This window comes from Atta cephalotes (genome assembly GCF_000143395.1).
Source record: "Atta cephalotes unplaced genomic scaffold scaffold00001, whole genome shotgun sequence".
Classification (NCBI taxonomy): Eukaryota; Metazoa; Arthropoda; class Insecta; order Hymenoptera; family Formicidae; genus Atta; species Atta cephalotes.
In genome coordinates this window covers 2,774,584-2,786,061 of record NW_012130065.1, presented here as the reverse complement: position 1 = coordinate 2,786,061, position 11,478 = coordinate 2,774,584, and the positions used below count along the sequence as shown (strand labels likewise).

The 11,478-nt window shown below is 32.3% G+C and overlaps 2 protein-coding genes across 2 annotated transcripts; one reads left to right on the top strand and one right to left on the bottom strand.

Moving 5' to 3' along the window:
* Positions 1–485: 485 nt before the first annotated feature.
* On the top strand, positions 486–4,582 carry LOC105620418 (tenascin-like). Its single transcript, XM_012201944.1, has 8 exons — positions 486–624; positions 1,058–1,186; positions 2,472–2,612; positions 2,955–3,083; positions 3,596–3,859; positions 4,089–4,184; positions 4,260–4,331; positions 4,515–4,582. The coding sequence occupies exons 1-8, from the start codon at positions 486–488 to the stop codon at positions 4,580–4,582; spliced, it is 1,038 nt and encodes a 345-aa protein (XP_012057334.1).
* A 1,740-nt stretch (positions 4,583–6,322) lies between these two features.
* On the bottom strand, positions 6,323–10,195 carry LOC105620309 (glucose dehydrogenase [FAD, quinone]-like). Its single transcript, XM_012201848.1, has 5 exons — positions 9,609–10,195; positions 9,056–9,411; positions 7,483–7,854; positions 6,845–7,206; positions 6,323–6,676 (listed from the first exon to the last, which is right to left on the bottom strand). The coding sequence occupies exons 1-5, from the start codon at positions 10,193–10,195 to the stop codon at positions 6,323–6,325; spliced, it is 2,031 nt and encodes a 676-aa protein (XP_012057238.1).
* Between the last annotated feature and the right edge of the window lie 1,283 nt (positions 10,196–11,478).

Sequence of the window (11,478 nt, the reverse complement as noted above, 5' to 3'; positions counted from 1 at the left end):
TTCTAACGGTTCAAGTTGAAATCTCATAATCTTTTATTCTGAATATCTAATGAGACATCGTGACTCGAACAAAGTTCCAGGTCAATTCATTGAAGATCGAATGACAGCGGTTTCGTCGATGTCTCGCCTTAAACAGACGAGGATGAAGCGACAGGCATAAGTAATAGACAATGTCAAAGGATTCAACGATGATTGCGCGGGATACGCCTCGATGATGTTCATCTGAGAATGTACTCATGTATAATCCCTGCCTACGATTGCGCAATGATTGAACGGATGAGAAAACAATGAGATCGTCGTTGTGAGCCTAAACCTAGCCGGTAAGCCAGTTGTTGAGATCGTGACGTGGTGGCCTTCGAGCAATCAGGACGATCAGTCGGTCGGACAATCTCTGGTCTCTTCTCGCAAGATCCGAAAATGACAATAAGTTGGCCGATGGTGATGAAACGTTTCGTACGAGGCGTGTGTCCGTCGTCGTCGCGAGGATGACGAGGACATGGACGGTATGCGGCTTCACAGGATTCCTCGTTCTCGTACCCGTTACCGTCTGCGCGACGATCACCTACGACAACGAGGATTCGTCCCTGCGATGCAACGATCGCAATAACAGTAATCGGAGCAATAGTAAGCAAACAAAGTTTAGAATAATAACAGTAATATAGGTAGTAGACTTTAACTTTCATTTCTATGAATTAATTATAAGGACAAGAACGAATATCGGAATGCGCAACTGCCGTGAAATATGAGGAGCCTTCAGTCGTTCAGTCTTCACGGGTTGTGTCTAATCGATTAGGTCGTACTATGTCACGGTAAATTGGCCAGCAATCGTAGTACAAAGCCGATTGCTTGATACATCCGTTATCGTCTTTTTTATTCCTTTATTTTTTAATTAAATGTAAAATTTTATGCAACTTCTTTTATTTTTTTTTTCGTACTACGAACTATGATGATAAATTACTAACAGCATAAGTTTTAAGCATAACTCTTAGTTAAGTTTAGATCTGACTCTATAAATAACGTATTATGTCACAAACGAGACAAATATATTTTTTTTCAGAAACCTTCTCGCAGTGTAAATACGATGTCGACTGTATTCCAAATGCGTTTTGTCGGAATCAACAGACCTGCTCATGCAAGGACGATCACATCGAGTTCAGGATTAACAATAACTACAAATGTCTAAGAGGTACCTACACATTTTATACGTTTCTCGAGTGCGATATTCAGATATGGATTTTTTTTGCCAGACAATAAACAGTTTTATTTATCTTTGTCCGAAATTTTCTACTTTCTGTAAATTGTTATGTATGTCTGAGACAAATTGCATTTTAAATACATATTTGATTGAATCAGTGATTACTAACGATACGTCTGCGCATAAATAAAAGATTGAAAAAGTTATTTTAACTTATAAAACGAAAATATATTATATAATAATACATTAATTATCACTGCATATTCAATAATATTATTGTTATTGTTAATGATGGTATCAATTATAAATGTCTGAGAGATATTCTATAGTATATTTTATCGCATTTTTCTAGAGCGTGATCATATTAATTATTTATTTATTAATATTAACGTAAATTAGAAATAGAAAAAAAAGTATTTAAAAAATTTCAAGCGCTGTTCTGAATCTCGGTCTAATTATTCGAATAGTCGAGAACAATGTCATCGACCTTAGAAACGAGAGATCCCGCGGAGATATCCGTTCATCCCTATTCCTATCCGTTCCTTTCTCACGATCCCGCCTCACCTGGAGCGTATCGTTCGTCGTGCTCGTTGAGCCGACAGAGATCACGAATAATTTCTATGAATGAGTCAGGACAGCGTAAATCCGATTCTGGATAAGGGGTCTTTTCGACGCGAAAAGCGATTGAATATACCATAAAGTTAACTTCTAAAGTAAACTTCAAAGAATTAGATCATTATTCTATTGATATTAGCCTAACATTTTACGATTAAAATCGCATGTTGGACGCTTTGTACGCAGAGAAAAACATGTGATGGCAACCGTGACAATTATTAATAAGTTTATATGTAGAATTAATTTACATATATATAATTGAATAAATTATTTTACAGTTACTGCAGCTATATATATACACAGTAATAAAATAGTTTATCCAACTATATTGTATATTGATTCTACGTATAAAATTTGTGTAGTTGTCACCTTTATAGTTGCTGCCACTCTTTTTCTTTGAGTGTGTATGATTATATTTTACTTATCAACTATATATATGAATCATGTTTAAAAATTGTTGGATTATACATATTTGACTAATTTAGTATTATGTATTTATCAATATTAACAATATTATTTCCGAATACCGTACATTCACAAAGAGAGAAAGATTATTCGAACTCTTGTTAACTACAGCCGAGAAATTCTTTCATTGCGAGTATAGACGTAATAAAATGCGCAACATTTAGAGACAGGAGCATAAGACACGTTATTTCAACAGTGGCTAGTCACATCGGCGATCCCTGTGAAGAGGACATCCAGTGTGAGTTCACGTTTACACCGCAATCGGAATGTCGAGAAGGCACTTGTCAATGTGCCCACGATTCTCATTTCACGGATGGAAGGTGTTACGAGTCTATCGGTGAGTTACAACTTTTCCTGAGAAATATCTCTGGGAAGTAAGCCTAGCCAACCTTTCTTTATGTCCATATTTATGGGAAAAATAAATAACCCGAGTTAGTGTGTAATAACAAGAGATGATACGGTCTATTATCATAAAGCAAAATTATGAATAATTACTTGTAATGTAATGAAACAATGCGTCTCGTCTTTTATCGTTAGCATTATTTCCACTGCACATAAATTATTTATGTTTTTTTTTTGCATCTCTGCACGACAATCTAATGTAAAAGAAAGTTGGTTAATTGAATGAACATCAACTTAGATATGTAATTAGAATTACAATTACTATTTTCTTCTTTAGGTTTGGGAAAACGTTGTCGCTCAAACCGTAATTGTCACATCAAGAATACTTTTTGTGAATACGGTTTCTGCTCTTGCGGTTTGCATCATCATGCGAATCTTGACAATACCAACTGTTTACCGAGTGCTAGTAAGTACTACAGGAATTATAAAAATGATTATAAATCCAATATTTTTGCAAGAATCTTTCTTTTATTTTATTTAAAGAATCATTTTTCAATCTGCAATTGCGCTAACTTTTTCAATTTTTATTTTTTTTCTTAATTTATAATAAAATTTACTTAATTTAATATTAATTAATATTAATTTAATATTAATTAATTCATATAATTTTTATACTTATGTAACACATACGATATAATATTTAATATTTTTTATAATATATAATATAAATTAAGAAATTAATATATATTAATTTATGTCATACCATTTAAAGTAATTATTTACCGAATTTAATATGTATTTTATATCATATAAGAACAAATTTATATTTATATTACCAGTTCTCTTTAAATCAATAAATATGAAATAAAAGAAGGATGAGAAATTCTTCACAAAAAAAGCAGTTCGTTAATTTTCATAATATTTATAAGTATCTTAGAATTTAAAATCTAGATTTGTCAAATCTAAACTGCTTTTCAGAATTGGGCGAGCACTGCAACAGCGATGACGAATGCTTTGTACAGAATTCAAAGTGTGTGTACAACAGATGCGATTGCGAAATGGATTATGTGCTGGCCAAGGGCGATCAGCGGTGTTTGAAAGCTGCTTCCTGGATTGGTGAGAAGTGCGAGCAGCAGTCTCAGTGCCAACTGTTCTTGAAGCATAGCCAATGCGGCGTGAACAAGACGTGTGATTGCGTCGCCGGTTCCCATAAACGTGGTCATCGATGTTTCGTCGACGTAGGTGAGTACTCGAACATCTGGATCTCTGCTCACATCTTGCGTTTACCGCTAATTGATCACTTCAACTCCAAATAATTCACGTCACGTGTTAATTTTCTATTAAGAATAAATTAAACGAAACGTGGAATCAGTTAATTTAAAGCTTAATAAAGGCTGGAAATGCTGTATGTCCAATTTTGTTTGAATCAATATTGCAATGTATGGTAATACTGGAAAATTCTGCGTTTCAGAACTTGGCGGGCGTTGCGAAACTCATCATCATTGCATCACAACAACTTTGAAAGATTCCAATTCGACTTCGAAATCGAAAGTGGATTGTATTAACGGTACCGCTCGTTAAATACAAAATTCATTATTACGAAAGAATTCAATCTCAAATGTTATTTTATATCTCTTCATAGGCTTCTGCATTTGTACCGAAGGCTATACATTGATGGAGGAGCTGCAGGATTGTGTTCAATTTAGTGATAATGGTAAAAAATATTTATAATCTTTAAGTATTTATAATAATTTTTTAAAAGCAGAGCTCTAAAAACGCAAAGACTATTTGTTCAATATCTTTATATTAAAACATTAAGAATTAATCTTATTAATACTAGTAATCTAATTTTATATTTATTAATTTAATATTTTAAATTTTTTGTTTGTTTCCGTAGGTGCAACAAGATGTCAAATATATAGAATACTTTCCATCATCGTTATTACAGGATTTCTTGTGCATTAAATATGGTGGATAATATTTCATATTTAGCTTATGAGAGCTCGATTTTTAATTTAGAATATTTAAAAATAAAAAATAGATTATTAATTTATATAATAATTTAGATGTGTATCATCGTTTTTATTAACATATTTATTTATATTGTTGTTTAAATTAAAACATTTGATTAATGTAAATGTATTGTCTTAACTAATTAGCAGCTATAAGCAGCCAAAGAGAATCAATGTTTTTTTTTCCATAAGAATGACGAATCTACTAAATAACTATTATAAATTAAGATTATAAATTAAGATTCTTATTATTTATTATAAATTAATGATATTTTTCTTCCTTGTTTCTGTTTACTGTAATCGGTTACTACATTGAAAATATAAATTATGCATTTGCTAAAACGACATAATTCAAATCTTTTTCTAAAAAATAAATTTAAATGATTGTAAAGAAATAAAAATATGTTTTTTCTTTTTTCTATATGTTTTCATTTTTTTTCTATAAATAACTTCAAAATGACAATTTTTGAATTAGTCGTTCCAGTAAATCCTCAATATGTGAACAAAATGTTATTCAATTTTTACACGCGTAAAAATTCTTTCTTATTTCTATTTACGGTAGTCAGTCATTGAAAATACATTACGCATTTGCTGAAACAACATGACATAGCTGAAAAAAATCTTTTTCTAGAAGATTAATTTAAATTATTGTAAAGAAATAAAATATGTATATTCTTTCTTTTTTCTATGTTTTCATTTTTTTCTATAAGCAACTCTAAATGACAATTTTTTAATTATGTCGTTGTTCCAGTAAATCATCGACCTGTGAACAAAATATTACTCCATTTTTACACGCGTAAAATATTGTGTAATAATTACACACAATTGTGTTCTATTTCTGCAACTATAAAATATTTGTAAGTATTTCAGGTAGTAAACTATAGTCATTTTGACGTTGATAGTTAATTATTTTGAATTATTGACGTCATGTGATCTAAAATGTAATACTGACGTTATTTATTTATAATGTCATACTTATTAACATCAGATAAATGATTAATTGATGATACCTATTGGTAATATTATTAGTGATCAATTAATAACGTCATTTATTTGTGCCGTTAATAATACGAAAATAATGTATTAAATGATGTGTTTTCGACGCTGGTTAATATTGTGTGGCTGTGACAAATTCACGTCACTTTTACGATAATAGGACGTCAGATTCATTAAGAATAACTAATTAATTGTATATTAAATAGACGATACCTTGCTATCTGGGATGTAACGCTTCATTATTTTACAAGCAACATTTTTCTCTTGAACCTTTTCAGATCCTATATAATGTACATCAAATTTGAAATATTTGTTGAAATTATTTAATTCTATATTGACATCATCAGAAATTAGATGTACATAATAATATATATGTAGAAAAAATAATCAAAATTTTGAAAAAAATCAATTTTTTAGTATGAATTATTTATTAAAATATCCTTGAATTTAATTAAAAAAAATTTTTTTAATTAAATTCAAAAGCATTTTAATAAGAAGTTCATATATTCCATTAAAATATCTGAAGGAGTTAACTTTCTCCTTAAAGTTCTAAGAATTTTATGACATACAAGCACCAATGTTCTCTTTCTCTTTTTTTCGCCTCTAAAAATAAAAGAAAAATTCTCTATTTCATTATATTCTTCACCCACGTTTCATGCGTTGTGGCATCTTTATTTCCTCCCGCTTCCTACGCATTTTATGAAGCAGAACCTTTCCAGTTTTCCTTAATCATATCACTGGCCTTCTCGGCGATCATGTATACTGGTGCATTCGGGTGACCAGCGATTATAGTCGGCATCACGCTGGCGTCCACGACTCTGAGACCGTCGATCCCGTGCACCCGCAGCCTGTGATCCACCACTCCCGAATTCCTCCGAGTGCTCATTCTGCACGTGCCCGCGTAATGACCCAGAGTCGTCGACACGTGACGAGAGACACAAGCCCAGTATGCGTCGCTCTTAAAAGCGACGTGCTTGCATCCCGGAAATGGTACCGGCAGCATCGTAGTGTTGAAATGCTTGAACGCCTTCGTGGAAGCTACTTCAATCGCCTGTGATAAGATGTGCGATAAAAATGGAATATTAAAAAATTGAAAAATGACAAAAAACTTTAAGGTATTTTAATTATATATAGAATATAATTTTTAATGTGTACAATGGTAAAGAGAAATCGTAAAATAAGGAAAAACTATGTTAATGCATAAAGAGTCTCTGCTTACGATCTTTATAGCTTGCACCATTGTATTCAGATCATCCTCGTGACCGTAATAATTGATGTCTACAATCGGCGAGTCCCCTGGATCGCTGCTTCTCAAAGTGAGTCTACCGCGACTCTTAGGTTGCAAAAGCACAGGTACGATCATAAAGCTATCAAAGCTCTTGTAATCACCGTAAACCTCCATGTAAAATTCCTCCGTTAATCCTAAAAGACTACGATAGCTGCCGGAAACATCTCCGGCTAACGAGCTTGCGCCTAACACCAACTCGACGTCGGGAAAGTCGTCCTCTGACAGTTTGCTCGTATTAGTATAAGAATATATCTTATTACGACTTATGGTGATGGAAGTTATGTTGGGAACAGCTGTAAGAAGAGATTCATAATGTGATTTCCACCAGAGTCAATTAAGCTTGAAAAATTATAATAGCAAAAAGAATAATTGCCAACAATTGTGAAAAAAATGTATAAAATACGGTCTTATTATCATTATAAATTCTTAAGTTTTGTATATTATAAAGATAATTAATTTATATTTAAAAAATAGTAAACGTCTTGACTTTTTATAAAAAAAAAAATTAATCTTTTCGATTCGTTTGCTTAAGAAATTTTAATTTGTGTGATAGCAAATATTGTACTTACTATATTGCTTGTCGTACTTGTGTGTATTTACACGCTGAATGTAGTTAAATTTGGACTTTTCTTTTTGTGTTTTTTTCATGTAATTATTAGTTTTGGTGTTAACAAAAGCCAATGCTTCGGCGCCTCCGGGTATAGTCAAAGGGCCATTTCCCTCTGTCAGATACTTCACAAAATTAACTGGATTCGAAGCCAAACGTGGCTCGATAATAGTTACACTCTCATTGACTAAAAACGTTAAAGCTGACATGCTCACATGATCTTGTAAGTTAAATCCCACCGGAAGATCCTCGATCACATCGATGCCCAATGAATTCAAATGTTCTTTTGGACCTATTCCAGAGAGCATCAGTAACTGTGGTGAACCTAAAGTACCTATGCAATCGGAAATATAAGATAAAATTATCGATTTAAAAAGATTACAAATAATTAGCTGAATTAAAACAATTTTGCATTTCAAAAAAAGTAAAAAAAAATTCTATTTTTGAACATATTATCTTTTCTAAAAAGCGATTTATAAATCGAAAATATTTTTGTGTTAATTTACAGGAAATTATAATCGAGAAATTAAAAAGCTGTTATTTAATATAATATTAGACAGAATAAAATTAATGAAACGCTCTACTAAAAGAAAGTTCTTTTCATTAGCATATAGTAAAAATGATCACATATACATAAATTTGTAAAAAATAAATATTATAATAAAAACAAGCCAACAATTATAACTGATTCAATGATGTCTTGTAGTATTTAAAAAAAATAAATGTTTTCAAATATAATAATAATAAATATAAAAATAATAATGACATTTAAATTTTATGATAATGGGGCGCTTTTAAAAACTATTAATTACATTTTCTGTATAAATAATTAATCTTCGAATAAATAACCTTCGAAGAATTCTAGAAAGGATCCCAGCTAATTGAAATACTGAATTTGTAATATATGACATTTGTAATATATATCGAATTTGTAATATATATCGACATTCTGATCGTCTTGATCAAAAGTCTCCATGGGCACGAAATAAAAAAATGAACAATTTTTTAGTTATTGTACATCAAACTCTACCAAATCGGCTAATTCCATATTTTACCTGAAGGTACATTTTCGTACTTATTACTGACTCTCTGTGCGCGCGCGCGTGTATACACAGGGTGTGTATACAGGGTATCCCATTTTAAAGGATCCACTGAAATATCTCATAAACAAAAAAAATACGTTAAACCGAAAAATGTTTCAGACTTCTTTCACTTCGAAGAAGTCATAAGATGATATCATTGGTTTGATCTTTGTTTGGTTGCATTATAAAGGTCAATTAAATTTTTTAATACTTTAGCAAAATTGTTTCCATGTATGCTGTTACCTATGTATGTTTACTACAAGCTGTTACATTATTTTTTATAAATATTTATTACATTTTTTTTTAAAAGAATTCATTTTATAAAATATTTTATTAGATTCGATGATGCTAAAGTAAAGCTTTATATAGAATTTGAAATCGTTCCATAAGTATAATTTCTTTATATCTTTTAATCTTTATATCTTATTATCTTTTGATATTCTAAGCGCTTACCTGCGCAAAGTATAATTTCTTTAGTAGTGGAGACAAAATACGTTTTATGATCTTTCACAAATTGGACGCCCTCGGCTTTTTTTGTTTGCGGATTAATAACAATTTTCGTTACTGTTGACAGCTTAGACAGATAAAAGTTGGTTCTGTCGCGAATGGGTCTGAGAAAAGCTTTGCTGGCACTGACTCTGTGACCATTTCGTAAATTTGCTTGCACAGTTGAGAAACCGATGAATCTATCACCGTTGTAATCTATCAGTTCGTAACCAAGTTCTTGACCTGCTTTTAAGAAACGTTCCTTTAAAGGAGTGGCGTAAGGAGGAGTCATGACATCCAGATAGCCTTCGTATCCGTGATATCTGAGAGAAGAATTGTAAGACGAAGTATAAGAAAGAATGTAATATTATGCTTAACGCTTAATTATTTCTGAATTACACGAACATTATAATATAATAGAAATTACACGTAATTGAATTAACGTAACGAGAAGATTCACGACAAGAAATCGAATAAATTCATAATCCTTATGCAAGTATCTCATGACCTTATCACGAACCTTACGTCTTTATCGATCAACTTGCATCTTTCGGACTTGATGAAATAGGGCAGTACGTCCTTGTAACTCCAACCTGGATTTCCGAGCGCCTCCCAACCATTATAATCCGCCGGCGAACCTCTTGAATAAATCATGAAGTTCATCACGGAGGTGCCACCAATCGCTTTACCAGTCACTACTTTGCAACGGCCGTCGACCATCGAGAGGCAGTACCCACCGCGACCGTAAGGATCTTGCGGTCGCAACTTGCCTTTGTACACGCGGGCATAGTCTGTAATGTGAAGAATCGGCGCCAGAAAAGGAATATCTGTAAGAAAGATCTCATCCTTGCCCTCCTCGAGCAGCAGGACGTTCCAATCAGGATTCTCGGTCAGGCGATTCGCAATCACGGACCCTGCCGATCCGGCTCCAATCACGAGGAAGTCGAAAGATAGGTAATGTCGCCCGGGTGCCGCGTCCTTGTCCTGCACTAGATCGTTGAACGGTGGGAATCCCGCAAAGAAATGGTGAATCGTTTCCAGAATAGTCGACGATAAAATCCCACCAACGTGCTCCAGAAACAAGATCGTCAGACAGAACTTAAGCATCATGAATCCGATCTTATCGTCCAAGAAATAAATCTTCGCCAATCTTCTGTCGGATATATTACAGCGTCTAGTTCTCTTTAATACATTATTCTATTAATCCCTTATATAACAGTTTGTTTCTTCTCTTTAAAAAGTTTGGGCCATCTAGTCAAATTGAGGTAGGTCTCTATGAAATCACATTCGTCTCGTAAAGTTGATTTAGAAGACTATGCGATTACTAATTTAAATACGTAACTGATGTGACTTTTTCGGTAATCGTACTTTTGGATTGGCAGAATTTATTGCAATTTTTTAAATTAACTTATTATGGTTGCATGTTTGTCGCGATGTAACGTAATCTTTTTAATCTTGATGCATTGCTCCATATTTTCAATACTTCGACATTTATTTATAGTATGTATTCACAAATCACGTCTTCAAACACAATTAAATTATATAAGATACTCAAACGATCGTAAATCTTTGTAATTAACACGAAAATAGAAATCAGCAATGTATTCGTAACGCACGACATTCATATGGCACTCAATTGCATCTTGTTCTCCGTAATGCGATGTTAATCATCAACTGCGGTGTTTCTTAAAGTTGCATCAGAAAAAAGTCGTATAGATCTCCATAGCATCATGGTCAACTACGTCAGCGTTCGAGGATACTTTTGACTTCACGATCAGGGCAGCGCTACACGAGTCATACAAAATAAGGTTGCGAAAAGCGAATGTTAATCAGCGATTTAATATCTTAACACAATGATGCACCGTACGATTGCATCTCTCCTGCATTCGTACTACGTCATATCGACATTGGAGAATATTGAAGAATGGATTAGGTACATTCATAATTCATAATTCAGGTGCACCGAACTCTCATAATGGATTTCAAATTTCGATAATGCGTACTTATCGCCAGTCATTTAATTCAATTATCATTTTACTCTTACCAAGATGCAATCTTCGAAGGCTCTGAACCTGTCGTAATGTATCTGCAGAAATTTTTCCATGCGTGTTTTTCATGAATTTCACATACACTGTGTGTTTCTTTTACATTTTTCTCATTACGTAAATATTTTTTTATTATATTTCGGTATATTTTTTATTATACTTCCGATTGTGCGATTGCACTCTTCTGATTTAACAAATAAGGAATGTTGATATATATATATATATATATATATATATATATATATATATATGTGTGTTGTTTAGTTCGTTTCGTTAGTTTAGTTTTAAGTTTTTTAACGTTTAAACGTTAAACGTAAACTTTAAACGTTTAAAAAGTTAAAAGTT

Bases quoted from the DNA above. Each gene is read 5' to 3' on its own strand.
- LOC105620418 (XM_012201944.1), top strand. From the start codon at position 486: ATGACGAGGACATGGACGGTATGCGGCTTCACAGGATTCCTCGTTCTC. The intron at 2,613-2,954 runs GTGAGTTACAAC...TTTCTTCTTTAG, and splicing joins AAGGTGTTACGAGTCTATCG to GTTTGGGAAAACGTTGTCGC. The intron at 4,185-4,259 runs GTACCGCTCGTT...ATCTCTTCATAG, and splicing joins GAAAGTGGATTGTATTAACG to GCTTCTGCATTTGTACCGAA.
- LOC105620309 (XM_012201848.1), bottom strand. From the start codon at position 10,195: ATGCTTAAGTTCTGTCTGACGATCTTGTTTCTGGAGCACGTTGGTGGG. The intron at 9,412-9,608 runs GTTCGTGATAAG...TTCTTCTCTCAG, and splicing joins TTGATCGATAAAGACGTAAG to ATATCACGGATACGAAGGCT. The intron at 7,207-7,482 runs GTAAGTACAATA...CTCTTCTTACAG, and splicing joins CAAGTACGACAAGCAATATA to CTGTTCCCAACATAACTTCC.